Source organism: Scyliorhinus torazame, chromosome 10 (genome assembly GCF_047496885.1).
Source record: "Scyliorhinus torazame isolate Kashiwa2021f chromosome 10, sScyTor2.1, whole genome shotgun sequence".
Lineage (NCBI taxonomy): Eukaryota > Metazoa > Chordata > Chondrichthyes > Carcharhiniformes > Scyliorhinidae > Scyliorhinus > Scyliorhinus torazame.
In genome coordinates, this window is record NC_092716.1 from 172907886 (window position 1) to 172923021 (window position 15136).

The 15136-nt window shown below is 48.8% G+C and overlaps 1 protein-coding gene across 5 annotated transcripts in view; it reads left to right on the top strand.

Annotated features, from left to right (window-relative positions):
• LOC140431041 (oxysterol-binding protein-related protein 8-like) overlaps positions 1 to 15136 on the top strand; it is a 224053-nt gene that overhangs the window by 185271 nt on the left and 23646 nt on the right. For all 5 annotated transcript variants that reach the window (XM_072518948.1, XM_072518950.1, XM_072518947.1 and 2 more), the window contains 6 exons: positions 3164 to 3262; positions 4574 to 4670; positions 5624 to 5722; positions 6743 to 6840; positions 7286 to 7375; positions 8559 to 8695. In XM_072518948.1, coding sequence (XP_072375049.1) covers positions 3164 to 3262; positions 4574 to 4670; positions 5624 to 5722; positions 6743 to 6840; positions 7286 to 7375; positions 8559 to 8695 — 620 coding nt within the window. The remainder of the gene's footprint in view (positions 1 to 3163; positions 3263 to 4573; positions 4671 to 5623; positions 5723 to 6742; positions 6841 to 7285; positions 7376 to 8558; positions 8696 to 15136) is intronic.

Here is a 15136-nt window from a genome sequence, read left to right on the forward strand (position 1 = left end):
AAGAGAGGATCTAACCATCACCCTTGACATTCAATGGCATAACCATCGCTGACTCCCCCACAATCAACATCCTGGGGGTTACCATTGATCAGAAACTGAACTGGACTAGCTGTATTAATACTGTGGCTACCAGGGCAGGTCAAAGACTAGGAATCCTACGACAAATAACTCATCTCCTGACCCTCCAAAGCATGTCTACCATTTACAAGGCGCAAGTCAGGAGTGTAATGGAATACTCTCTACTTGCCCGGATGAGTGCAGCTCCAAAACACTCAAGTAGCTTGACACCATCCAGGGCAAAGCACCCCGCTTGATTGCTCCCCCTTCCACAAACGTTCAAACACTCCACCGCCGATGGCAACCGTGTGTATCATCTACAAGATGCACGGCAGGAACTCGCTAAGGTTCCTTAGACAGCACTTTCCAAACCCACGACCACCATCATTTAGAAGGAACACCACCACCTGGAGGTGCCCCTCCAAGTCACTCACCGCCCTCTCTTGGAGGTTTATCGCCGTTCCTTCACTGTCGCTGGGGCAAAATCCTGGAACTCCCTCCCTAACAGCACTGTGGGTGTACCTGTACCTCAGGGACTGCAGCGGTTCAAGGCAGCAGCTCACCACCACCTTCTAAAGGGCAACTAGGGATAGGCAATACATGTTGGCCTAACCACCGACACCTACATCCCGTAAATGAATTTTTTACAAACTCAGCCAGGTTTTGCCTGGTCTAGTTCAACCTGGGCAAATGGTTGGGGAGGGATCTGATTGAGTTCCAAGAGACCAGATTTTATAGAAGTGGGTGAAAATATAGATTTCTTTTTCCTGATGTTCAGTTAGAGGGTATTGTGACTCGTGCATAACTTGGTATAAACAGGAAATCTGGCAATATAGATGGAGTTGCAAGATATAGTGATGGAGAGGTAGAGCTGAGTAGCATCACGATACATTTTTGAAGCTGATCCTATGCATGTGGGTGATCTCACTGAGGGCAGCAGGTGGATAAGAGAGGAGAGGAGGGACAAGAATAGATTCTTAGGGTTTCTGGTGACCCAATAGGAAATCAGCAAGGGAATCCCTCAATCCCCGCTATGCATAAATTTGCATGGCAAGGAATTATGAATTGCTTCTGGATTTGCATATCTAGTACAAGCACAAATCAGTGGCGATTCATCTCTGGCGGGAAAACATAGGGCTGGATTCTCCTTTTCAGTGATTAACTACCAAACGGAGAATTCGCGGGAGGTCTACGATAAAAATCGGCGCCAAACCCTCATCGATTCTGGGACCGGTGAGGGGCTAGCAGCAGCGGCAGGTGAAACACCCGGTTCCGTACCGAGAATGGCTGGGTCCCTGGCTATGCATGCGCATGGCTGACAACATGGCGCCGGCCGTGTGCGGGCCCGACCCGTCAACCACGACTCCACTGGCCACCCCCGACCAGTCCCCCCAGCCCTCGCGGAAGCCTCCTCGGCCAGCGGCACGGATCCGGCCGATCGTGGTGGTGCTGGACACAGTCCGCGGCCGGCACGCCGCGTTCCCGACTGCTGAGACCACACGTGTCCTGTGCCATTGGGAACTCGGCCCATCGGGGGCAGGGCATCACAGGAGGGCCTGCCGATAACGCGCCAAAACCGTTGCAACAGCGTGCGGCGCGATGACGCCATTTCAGATGGGGCGGAGCATGGCTGACCGGCGTAAAACCGGCGCCGGCCATAATTTGGACATCGGAGTCGATTCTCTGCCCGATCGCCAATTACAATATTGTCATCGGGCAACGGAGAATCCAGCCCATATTCTCCCAAATGGAGGTTCGCCCCTTGTCCCACACAGGTGCACTACTCATTGCTGCAATGCTAGTGAGCTGAATACATTGAGCTTTTTAAACAATCTTCTATTGAAGAAGGCTATTTGCATTATTTTCTTTTTATAAATTTAGAGTACCCAATTATTTTTTTTCCAGTTAAGGGGAAATTTAGCATGGCCAATCCACCTACCCTGCACATCTTTGGGTTGTGGGAGTGAAACCCACGCAGACACGGGGAGGATATGCAAACTCCACACGGACAGTGGCCCAGGGCCGGGATCGAGCCTGGCCCTCAGTGCAGTAGGGAGCAATGTTAACCGCGGTGCCACCGTGCCACCCATGGCTATTTGTATTATAACTGTACACAGAGGATCATGGGCGACATTCTTCGACCCCCCGCCGGGTCGGAGAATCGCCGGGGGCTGGCGTGAATCCCGCCCCCGCCGGTTGCCGAAGTGTCCGGCACCAGATATTCGGCGGGGGCGGGAATCGCGCCGCACCGGTTGGCGGGCCCCCCGCTCGATTCTCCGGACCGGATGGGCCGAAGTCCTGCCGATAAATTGCCTGTCCCGCCGGCGTAAATTAAATCACCTACCTTACCGGCGGGACAAGGCAGCGTGGGCGGGCTCCGGGGTCCTGGGGGGGGCGCGGGGCGATCTGACCCCGGGGGGTGCCCCCAAGGTGGCCTGGCCCGCGATCGGGGCCCACCGATCCGCGGGCGGGCCTGTGCCGTGGGGGCACTCTTTCCCTTCCGCCTCCGCCACGGTCTCCACCATGGCGGAGGTGGAAGAGACTCCCTCCACTGCGCATGCGTGGGAAACTGTCAGCGGCCTCTGACGCTCCCGCGCATGCGCCGCCCGGAGATGTCATTTCCGCGCCAGCTGGCGGGGCAACAAAGGCCGTTTCCGCCAGCTGGCGGGGCGGAAATTCCCCCGGCGTCGGCCTAGCCCCTCAATGTTGGGGCTCGGCCCCCAAAGATGCGGAGCATTCCGCACCTTTGGGGCGGCGCGATGCCCGTCTGATTGGCGCCGTTTTGGGCGCCAGTCGGTGGACATCACGCCGTTTCCGGAGAATTTCGCCCCATATCTTGGACAAATATAAATTTTGGAAATTAGCTCGAAGCTAGTTTACTCTAGTGTTTCAATGTCTTTCAGCCATGCTTACACCCACCGACAGGAACCAGCTATGCTTTGGTCTACATACCATGGCCTTCTCTGAGGTTAAGATTTTACCCTCCAAAACTGAGCTTGACTTTGAAATGAACTGAAGCTAGATTGACAGCCGCCACTGTTAGTATGTCTCACACAGGCAGGATGGTCTCATTTTTCTTTTTTGTCGACTCTTTTGTTTCTTGCAGGGGCTGAAAAAACCGTATAATCCTATTCTGGGAGAAACTTTTCGCTGCTACTGGCACCACCCCAAAACTGACAGCCGCACCTTCTATATTGCAGAGCAGGTAATCCTATCTTTAAATTGGTGTATGCTATGTCTTCCTCCATGGAAGGCATGTAAAGTAAAATATCAGTGGTGTCTGCCCAGCCTGGCATTGGGCCTTAGTGTACATATTCAAACTTAGACCATGAAAATACTACTCAACTTTGTGGTGACAATTGTTGACTATTTTGAATTCTTATAATTCCTTCTTTGGGTGAGAAATCAGACAAATCAAACAAAAGGTCATTAACTTGAATCACTTGACCTGCTGAGTATTCCCAACATTTTTGTTTTTATTGTAAAAGCTGGGTAAGTCTGTCTGAAAGGGGTGTTTGATGTGCAGGATCTGTTTCAATGAGGATGTTGGACAGTTGTTGGAGATACTGGGCGGGATTCTCCCCTACCCGGCGGGGCGGGGGGTTCCGGCGTAATGGAGTGGCGGGAACCACTCTGGCGTCGGGCCGCCCCAAAGGTGCGGAGAATTCCGCACCTTTAGGGGCCAAGCCTTCACCTTAAGGGGCTAGGCCCGCGGCGGAGTGGTTTCTGCTCCGCCGGCTGATGGGAAAGGCCTTTGGCGCCACGCCAGCCGGCGCCGAAAGGTCTCCGCCGGGCGACGCATGCGCGGGAGCGTCAGCGGCCGCTCACGGCATCCCCGCGCATGCGCAGGGGAGGGGGTCTCTTCCACCTCCGCCATAGTGAAGACCATGGCGAAGGCAGAAGAAAAAGAGTGCCCCCACGGCACAGGTCCAGATCACCCCGCGCCCCCCCAGGACCCCGGAGCCTGCCCACGCCGCCTTGTCCCGCATGTAAGGTAGGTGGTTTAATCCACTCCGGCGGGCGAGGGTTGACAGCGGCGGGACTTCGGCCCATCGCGGGCCGGAGAATCGCCGGGGGTGGGCCCGCCGACCGGTGCGATTCCCACCGACCGGCGCGGCGCGATTCCCACCCCCGCCGAATCTCTGGAGGCGGAGAATTCAGGACACGGCGGGGGCGGGATTCACGCCAGCCCCCGGCAATTCTCCGACCCGGTGGGGGGGGGTCGGAGAATCTCGCCCACTAAATGTACATTTCAGGGAGTAAACATGTCTGAAATAGTATTAAGTGAGCAACGGTGGAGGTGAGGAGAACAATCCTGGGGAAGATAGTGATACTTAGTGAGAAACACAGATGCTTTCATCAGTATCAGAGAAAGAAATGAGATCAGAGTGTTATACTAGTTTATTTTTCGGGGAAGCTGGTGTTGGGTCAGAGGCATCTCAATAGGACCGTTAAAGAATGTTTTCCAAATGGTTGTAAAGTTCCTAAACTGACTACCCTTTCTGCTTCATTACAGGTATCCCATCATCCCCCAGTGTCTGTCTTTTACATCAGTAACAGGAAGGACAATTTCTGTATCAGTGGCTCTATCCTGGCCCGCTCCAAGTTTTATGGTGAGGTATTTCACAACAATCAGGGTATTCTATTGAGTATCCTGTTGGGGAGGTAGAGTCAGAGAACAAATTGTGTGATAGTTGTAGTAATAGGAAGGTATTCCCTGCAATGGAAATGGTTGGTAGTGTCAAAGGGACATGTTGAATGTTAAGAACAGGATAGTCTCAATTATTGTGTATCTTACCAGGACCTTATAAAGACTGAACTTTCACCCAAATCTGTGTCCAATCCAGCTGATAGGTGGAAATGCATTTTCTCTGCCAGCTGTAAGGGTGCTGCAAGGGTACTTCTATACCGCTAGCATGAAAACCAGGTGCAAAGGGAGTGCAGTTCAGAGATAGGTACACCACTACTGTAACTCCAATCCTCTAACTTCTAGTTCCAATGAGAGTGGTTCCACACTGGTAGCATAGGATTGTGGAACTACCCATTATATAAAATGTGTTTGAGCTGTCCCAATAAAGTATGGACCGTGAGCATTAATTTGCCCTATCTGAGTATCAATTAGCAATCTCATAGCAACAGGACAAGAATAGTTACAGGGATGCTCTTGTGATCTTGAGGCAAAGACACAATGGGTCACTTGGGTACACCTCAACAACTGTAAAGCACATTGGGATGTCCTGAGGTCAGGAAAGGTGTTACATGAATGAAAGTGTTTTATTTCAGTGTGGAGGAAGCTTTAATCTGCCCCATCCTGAAATGGAAACTGTCCCATTCCCAACTCCAAAATATCCACTCTAATCAGCACAAAAATATTTTTAAAAGAATTATTGAAACTCAGACTAATGATGACAAATAAGATGCTGGATTGTGTGAATTCAATGATCGACTTTCTGGTGTCACACGTCTTGCTAGATCACTCACTTCTACACTGCGCTATAAATTTTGTTTAGAGCATAGAGGTTTAAGCTGCCCATTCTCAAAGTACCTTTTTTTTTCTCTCCTGCAGGAAATTCAATGTCTGCCATATTGGATGGGAAAGCACGGCTGTGGTTCCTCAACAGACAGGAGGATTACATTATCACCATGCCATATGCACATTGTAAAGGTATAGCTCTGTTTGCTGTGGGTGTGGTACCTCTATGATTTGTGGTTGCATAGCACAGTGCAGAACTGGAATGCAACTCCCAAAATAGGATCAGGGAGGTCCTTCAGCACAGTTGAATTCATCCTTCTGGAATACCAACGGACCATCATCCCATTACTGCTTTGAGCTGTTTCTAAAATGTTCTGCGCACTAGTCTGGGTTCAGTGAATCTTGCTGCTAATTTCTTACAGCTCTCAATCACCTGTGTAAAGAAATACTTCCTGATGCCATAGCTGTCAGAATCTTTCAAAATGCCTATCTAACGTGAAGAGATGAATGAGCCACAACTTCACTAGCCTCTTTTATTTCCCCGACACTCCGCTCCACCATTGGTGAATACTCCTTTAACCACCTTGTCCTATAATCTGGAGCTGCTTTCCTCAGTTTTTCTGTTTTGCCACCTTCATCCCTGCTTTCAAGTACCTTCACATGACCTTGAACAATGCATTTATGGTTCCTGACACGTAAATTTATTTTCCTCAGTCACTGTCCCCACTCTGTAAGACAAGACTACTGTAGAAATATAAATTGTTGTTGATGTCCAATGTGATTTTTTTCTTCACATTTCTAATGCTGTGCCCCTTGTCTTGCTCTCACTGTGGCTTTCATTCATTAAACCATGCCCATCATTTCTTCACCAACCCCAAACAGCCTTTGTAAAGGCTAAAACTTATCTGACTATTTTGAGCCTGGAACATGGGTCCAACGTTTTATCCAGTTGTATGAAGCTACTTATCTGACAGTGGCATAATTCTTAATTTTGCCAATGCTCTTTAATATACCGCATGATCTGAAACCTTCTTTATTGAACTTTCTGGACAAATTTCAGGCTGAACAGGAACCATATAGTGAAACCAGCTTTGCTTTCGACCAAAATCAGGCCACATAGTGAAATATTCTGCCAACATGCACCATGAAGAACAAAAATGTTAGTATTGCCAACACCTGAGTATCAATATTTATTCACCCTTCATATTCTAGGGCTTTTGTATGGAACATTGACCCTGGAGATGGGAGGGAAGATAACCATTGAGTGTGAGAAAACCCACTACAAAGCAGAACTGGAATTCAAGCTAAAGGTAAGGGAGAGACCTGGCCCAATGCCCCAGCTACCCTGTGACTGCTTTATCACATTTATGTAATTCTACACGATACATTAAAGGACATTTACAAACTGAGGTGTGTATGATTTCTTTTGGGAAATATACATGCAATCAGGTAGACTTTTCTCTTCGCTGCCTGGGTGGTAATCCTGTATATTACCTGCTTATTGTAGAACCCATTGGTCCAGTGGAATGAGAATTCAGTGGATTATGCAACTGGCAATCTGCTTGTTCAAATTAATGCCCAGGTGAAGTTTACACAAATCTATCCTCTATGTCCAAGGGCTCTGGTAAACGTAGAGTTTAACAGTTCCCTAATACTTAGCAAACATTTCCTGTAACTGCAGTAAATCAAGAGTCTCTGGTTTACTCTGATTTACCTTTGCTGGTCCAATTGTAATTACATCCTGTTTACTGGCAGCCTTTCCTGGGAGGCAGTGATACTGTGAACCAGATCACAGGAAAGATAACGCTGGAAGACGAGGTACAAGCCACACTTGAGGGACACTGGGTAAGTGCTTTTAGTCATTTTGGGCTTGAAGACAAAATGAAAGCTGTGTTTAGTAGCTTTTCTGTTTTCCCAATTTTTCCTCATTCCCATCCATCCATTAATCTTGCAAAGGTGCCTCTGATTGACCAGCAGCTCTTGGAGGCAGGATGCTTGTCCTGAAGGCCCTGGAACCCTAACAGGGGGCAAGTAAGTGTCTAATTGGGATTTAATCTTCTCAGGGTTCCCAGAAATGGCTTTGGCAGGATTGCAACTGGCTTCCCGGCCAGTGGACAGGGCCACTTCCGTGACCATTAAATTCAGCCCATTGCATCATGTTGTGGTATTCAATAAGTTCTTGCATGAGTATGAAAGAATCCCATAATGCTTGTGATATTTAAAGTTATATTTTTGGATGAGCAAAACTACCTCGACCATAGTCATTAATTCTGTTTATTACACTGATGATTTAAAACACAATGATATATTAACACCACCCCTTAAGTTTAGTTTCCAGTTAATTACATTTAATTTTTACACCGATCATCAATCGGAGACAAATTAATACAAGATATGACCTGAACCAAACCCTGTGTTACTAGCACCCACTGGAGTGAGTCGGTGTTTCCTTTGATGATTCCAATTTCACTGCTGGTGATTTATTCAGTGGTTGCTGCCCCTTACCAAATTGATTGAGGAAATCCTAATCTTTTTGATGTTGCTGACTGTGTTGGCCGAGTCCTGGTGTATGTTAGCTGAAGATTATTGATCAGAAGGGTCGTGGCTTGAAAGGGCAGATGAAATAATAGTTTCTGTTGGTTATTTTTTGATGAACTCTTTGAAACCTTCCCACGGACCACTATGGGGCTATGGACCTCAGTTAAGAACCCCTTGATATATTTGGCACGAGTGTCTCTGCTGGGATAGTGTAGATGGAGAGATTATTACTCTATATATAATTATTGCTGCACCTGACCTGGGAGCAATGTTGAGTGAGTTTTCCTGTGTCTAACGCATTTTACAGCTAAATTGGAATGCTTGTGTGGTCACTAATTTCCTTAATGTGATTCACATAAAATTTAGAAATAATTTTTTAACTAACAATTAGAATATCAGAAAGTAGAATGAGAAAATGGTGGCACCAGAAAATCTCTGGGAGGTGGGAATCTTTCACTGTCACTCTGCTATTTTTCCCTTTGTGCAACAGGATCGGGACGTGTGTATCCATGAAAAAAAAACTGGGCTCTCTGTTGTGTTTTGGAGTGTCACCAATGAGATTCAGAAACAGCGTCTAGTACGTCATGTTGTATGGTTGGAGGAGCAGGACAACTTTGAGTCTGAAAGGTATGTCAGACAGGATCAATAATATCACAGCTTTAGATCAAGGAAAGGAAATAGCTGTTTGAGGTGAACACATCATGCTAATTATTACAAGAGAGTCATAAATAGGCTGGATGAACTCCCTCTTTCCTTTCACTTTGCAAAGCAGGGTCAGGCAGCAGCAAGTCTAAAGCTACAGTCTCAAGCCAATTTAACTGATGCGTCAATCAGTTTCACGTTTGAGTCACATTTGTGAGTTTAAGATCTATTCAGGATTTGAGCACAGGATCTACACTGGTATTTCATTGCCTTCCCTAAGATGACATGTTGAACTGTGAGGATCCTTCTACCTGTTGGGATGGACAGTTCTAGTGTTCTAGGCAACATATTTCCCTCAACAAGCACAACTAACAAAGGGCAAATTAATCATCATCTTATTGCATCTTGTGCTGTGCCTGGCTCACTTCTCTTTTTGACTATATAGTCACTGCACTTCATAGAACATAGAACATTACAGTGCAGTACAGGCCCTTCGGCCCTCGATGTTGCGCCGACCTGTGGAACCACTCTAATAAGCCCATCTACACTATTCCTTTATAGTCCATATGTCCTTAGTGTTGGCGAGTCCACTACTGTTGCAGGCAGGACATTCCACGCCCTTACTACTCTCTGAGTAAAGAACCTACCTCTGACATCTGTCCTATATCGATCTCTCCTCAATTTAAAGCTATGTCCCCTCATGCTAGACATCACCATCTGAGGAAAAAAGCTCTCACTGTCCACCCTATCCAATCCTCTGATCATCTTGTATCCCTCAATGAAGTCACCTCTTCACCTTCTTCTCTCTAACAAAAACAGCCTCAAGTCCCTCAGCCTCTCCTCATAAGATCTTCCCTCCATACCAGGCAACATTCTGGTAAATCTTCTCTGCACCCTTTCCAATGCTTCCACATCCTTCCTATAATGCGGCGACCAGAATTGCACGCAATACTCCAAATGCGGCCGCACCAGAGTTTTGTACAGCTGCAACATGACCTCATGGCTCCGAAACTCAATCCCTCTACCAATAAAAGCTAACACACCGTACACCTTCTTAACAACCCTCTCAACCTTGGTGGCAACTTTCAGGGATCTATGTACATGGACACCGAGATCTCTCTGCTCATCCACACTGCCAAGAATCTTTTTTTAGAAAATATATTTATTAAAGTTTTTTAACACAATTTTTCTCCCTTACAAACAATAACCCCCCCCCCCCCCACCCCCCCGTAACAAAAAAAAACGAGAAATCGCGCAGAGCAAGATATATACATGGCAAAATGATATATTTACACAGCTTTGTACACTGGCCCTCACCCGTACCTGCCAGTTTCCCCAACACTTCATGTTATCTCTTGCTCATCCACCCTCCCAGGCAGACTCCCCTTTCCCCCCCCTCCTCCCCCCCCCCCCTTTCCCCCCTCCCCCTCCCAGGACGCCCCCCCCCCCCAAGGTTGCTGCTGACCGACCTTCCTCTAACGCTCCGCGAGATAGTCTAGGAATGGTTGCCACCGCCTGTAGAACCCCTGCGCAGACCCTCTCAAGGCGAACTTAATCCTCTCCAACTTTATGAACCCAGCCAAATCATTTATCCAGGCCTCAAGGCTGGGGGGCTTCGCCTCCTTCCACATTAGCAAGATCCTTCGCCGGGCTACTAGGGACGCAAAGGCCAGAATGCCGGCCTCTTTCACCTCCTGCACTCCCGGTTCGTCCACTACTCCAAATATTGCTAGCCCCCAGCTTGGCTTGACCCGGACTTTCACCACTGAGATATTGCGCCCGCCACTCCTCTCCAGAACCCCTCCAGTGCCGGGCATGACCAAAACATATGGACATGGTTCGCCGGGCTCCCTGAGCACCTTCCACATCTGTCCTCTACCCCAAAGAACCTACTCAACCTTGCCCCCGTCAAGTGCGCTCTGTGGACCACCTTAAATTGTATCAGGCTGAGCCTGGCACACGAGGAGGAGGAATTAACCCTACCTAGGGCATCCGCCCACAGACCTTCCTCGATCTCCACCCCCAGCTCCTCCTCCCATTTACCCTTCAACTCTTCTACCAGCGCTTCCCCCTCTTCTTTCAACTCCTGGTGTATTTCCGACACTTGCCCTCCCCGACCCATACACCCGAGATCACCCTATCTTGAACTTCTTGTGCCGGGAGCAATGGGAATTCCTTCACCTGTCGCCTCACAAATGCCCTCACCTGCATATATCCAAAGGCATTTCACGGGGGTAACTCGAACTTCTCCTCCAGTGCCCCTAGGCTCGCAAACGTCCCGTCGATGAACAGGTCCCCCATTCTTCCAAACCCCGCCCGATGCCAGCTCTGGAAGCCCCCGTCCATCTTCCCCGGGACAAACCGGTGGTTACCCCTGATCGGGGACCACACCGATGCTCCCATTGCACCCCGGTGTCGTCAAATCCTTAGCGTTGCCACCACCACCGGGCTTGTGGTATACTTTGTCGGCGAGAGCGGCAGCGGTGCCGTCACCAACGCCCCCAGGCTCGTTCCTTTACAGGACGCCATCTCCATCCTCTTCCATGACGCCCCCTCTCCCTCCATAACCCACTTGCGGATCATCGCCACATTTGCTGCCCAGTAGTAGCTCCCCAGGTTTGGCAGCGCCAACCCTCCTCGGTCCCTACTGCGTTCCACTGCCAAGAATCTTACCATTAGCCCAGTACTCTGCCTTCCTGTTATTCCTTCCAAAATGAATCACCTCACACTGTTCTGCATTAAACGCCATTTGCCACCTCTCAGCCCAGCGCTGCAGCTTATCTATGTCCCTCTGTAACTTGTAACATCCTTCCGCACTGTCCACAACTCCACCGACGTTAGTGTCATCTGCAAATTTAATCACCCATCCTTCTACGCCCTCCTCCAGGTCATTTATAAAAATGACAAACAGCAGTGGCCCCAAAACAGATCCTTGTGGTACACCACTAGTAACTGGACTCCAGTCTGAACATTTCCCATCAACCACCACCCTTTGTCTTCTTCCAGCTAGCCAATTTCTGATCCAAACTGCTAAATCACCCTGAATCCCATGCCTCCGTATTTTCTGCAGTAGCCTACCGTGGGGAACCTTATCAAACGCATTACTGAAATCCATATACACCACATCAACTGCTTTACCCTCATCCACCTGTTTGGTCACCTTCTCAAAGAAGTGAATAAGGTTTGTGAGGCACGACCTACCCTTCACAAAACCGTGTTGACTATCTCTAATCAAATTATTCCTTTCCAGATGATTATACATCCTATCTCTTATAAACCTTTCCAAGATTTTGCCCACAACAGAAGTAAGGCTCACTGGTCTATAGTTGCAAGGGTTGTCTCTACTCCCCTTCTTGAACAAGGGGACAACATTTGCTATCCTCCAGTCTTCTGGCACTATTCCTGTGGACAAAGATGACTTATGAACCGCAAGCCCTTCTCGTCTCGTAGCCTGAATCTCAGTATTCTCCTCGACAACATTGTCTTTTTCCTGTGTGTATACTGACGAAAAATATTCATTTAGCACCTCTCCTATCTCCTCAGATTCCAAGCACAACTTCCCACTACTGTCCTTGACTGGCCCTACTCTTACCCTAGTCATTCTTTTGTTCCTGACATATCTATAGAAAGCTTTAAGGTTATCCTTGATCCTACTTGCCAAAGACTTCTCATGTCCCCTCCTGGCTCTTCTTAGCTCTCTCTTTAGGTCCTTCCTAGCTAACTTGTAACTCTCGAGCGCCCTAACTGAACCTTCATGTCTCATCTTTACATAAGCCTCCATCTTCCTCTTGACAAGTGTTTCGACTGCTTGGTCGACGGTTCCGTCGCTTGACCACTTCCTCCCTGCCTGACAGGTACATACTTATCAAGGACACGCAGTAGCTGTTCCTTGAACAAGCTCCACATTTCCATTGTGCCCATCCCCTGCAGTTTTCCTCTCCATCCGATGCATCCTAAGTCTTGCCTCATCGCATCATAATTGCCTTTCCCCCAGATATAACTCTTGCCCTCAGGTATATACCTATCCCTTTCCATCACTAAAGTAAACTTAATCGAATTGTGGTCACTATCACCAAAGTGCACACCTACCTCCAAATCTAACACCTATCCTGGTTCATTACCCAGTACCAAATCCAATATGGCCTCGCCTCTCGTTGGCCTATCTACATACTGTGTCAGGAAACCCTCCTGCACACATTGGACAAAAACAGACCCATCTAAGGTACTCAAACTATAGCGTTTCCAGTCAATATTTGGAAAGTTAAAGTCTCCCAGAACAACTACCCTGTTGCTTTCGCTCCTATCCAGAATCATCTTTGCAATCCTTTCCACTACATCTCTGGAACTTTTTGGAGGCCTATAGAAAACCCCTAACAGGGGGTGACCTCTCCTTTCCTGTTTCTAACCTCAGCCCATACTACCTCAGTAGACGAGTCCTCATCAAACGTCCTTTTTGCCACCGTAATACTGTCCTTGACTTACAATGCCACCCCTCCCCCTCTTTTACCACCTTCCCTGAGCTTACTGAAATATCTAAACACCGGCACCTGCAACAACCATTCCAGCAGAGGGCAGTAGAGCGGAGCTGCTGATTGGCCGTTGCAGGGGAAATTTGCATACGTCCGTGTGCTCACCCTAACTTGGAGGTGTACCTGAACAAGAGACCCTAGCTGTTCAAGTGAAGACAAGCATCCAGCAGAGGGCAGTAGAGCGGAGCTGCTGACTGGCCGTTGCAGGGGAGATTTGCATATGCCCGTGTGCTCACCCTAACTTGGAGGTGTACCTGAACAAGAGACCCTAGCTGTTCAAGTGAAGACAAGCATCCAGCAGAGGGCAGTAGAGCGGAGCTGCTGATTGGCCGTTGCAGGGGAAATTTGCATACGTCCGTGTGCTCATCCTAACTTGCAGGTGGTTTGTGGAGGAGCTCTTGTCAAGTGACACTTAAACCCGAAACACTTCTTCAGTGTTTCCCTCCCTACCCCCTCCTCTAACCAAAAAGTAAACAACCGCTGTAAGGATCAAGAGGAAGGCTCGAGGGCAGGTAGAACTGGAAAGTTGAACCGTGACATCACAGCCTGCAGGTAAGGGATTGTCTGGTGACTGGTAAGTAGTTTTTATTTATTTTCCCTCGGGTGTTATCGTGCGGTGCGCAGAGGTTGCTGAGTGAGTGCTTGCTGAGAGGGGGCGTGAATAACAGGTAAGCTCTTTCTTTCTCTTTTTTATCTAGAGGGGATGACGCCGTCAGTGTCCCTGCTGATTTCATCTGTGGGAAGTGCACCCATCTCCAGCTCCTCAGAAACCGCGTTAGGGAACTGGAGCTGGAGTTGGATGAACTTCGGATCATTCGGGAGGCAGAGTTGGTCATAGATAGAAGCTTCAGGGATGTAGTTACTCCGAAGAATAAAGATAGATGGGTGACGGTGAGAGGGACTGGGAGGAAGCAGTCAGTACAGGGATCCCCTGTGGCCGTTCCCCTTAGTAACAAGTATACCGCTTTGGATACTGTTGGGGGGGGGGACTTACCAGGGTTAAGCCATGGGGTACAGGTCTCTGGCACAGAGTCTGTCCCTGTTGCTCAGAAGGGAAGGGGGGAGAGGAGTAGAGCATTAGTCATTGGAGACTCCATAGTTAGGGGGATAGATAGGAGATTCTGTGGGAACGAGACAGACTCACGGTTGGTGTGTTGCCTCCCAGGTGCCAGGGTGCGTGATGTCTCAGATCGTGTTTTCGGGATCCTTAAGGGGGAGGGGGAGCAGCCCCAAGTCGTGGTCCATATAGGTGCCAACGACATAGGTAGGAAAAGGGATGGGGATGTAAGGCAGGAATTCAGGGAGCTCGGGTGGAAACTTAGATCTAGGACAAACAGAGTTATTATCTCTGGGTTGTTCCCCGTGCCACGTGATAGCGAGACGAGGAATAGGGAGAGAGAGGAGTTGAACACGTGGCTACTGGGATGGTGCAGGAGGGAGGGTTTCAGATTTCTGGATAATTGGGGCTCATTCTGGGGTCGGTGGGACCGCTACAAACGGGATGGTCTGCACCTGGACCAGAGGGGTACCAATATTCTGGGGGGGGGGAAATTTGCTGATGCTCTTCGGGAGGGTTTAAACTAGTTCAGCAGGGGCTTGGGAACCTGAATTGGAGGAGGTTGAGAGTAGTGAGGTCATGAGTAGGGTTTCAAAGTTGCATGAGTGTACCGGCAGGCAGGAAGGTGGTTTAAAGTGTGTCTTCTTCAATGCCAGGAGCATTCGGAATAAGGTGGGTGAACTTGCGGCATGGGTTCGTACCCGGAACTTCGATGTTGTGGCCATTTCGGAGACATGGATAGAGCAGGGACAGGAATGGTTGTTGCAGGTGCCGGGATTTAGATATTTCAGTCAGCTCAGGGAAGGTGGTAAAAGAGGGGGAGGGGTGGCATTGTTAGTC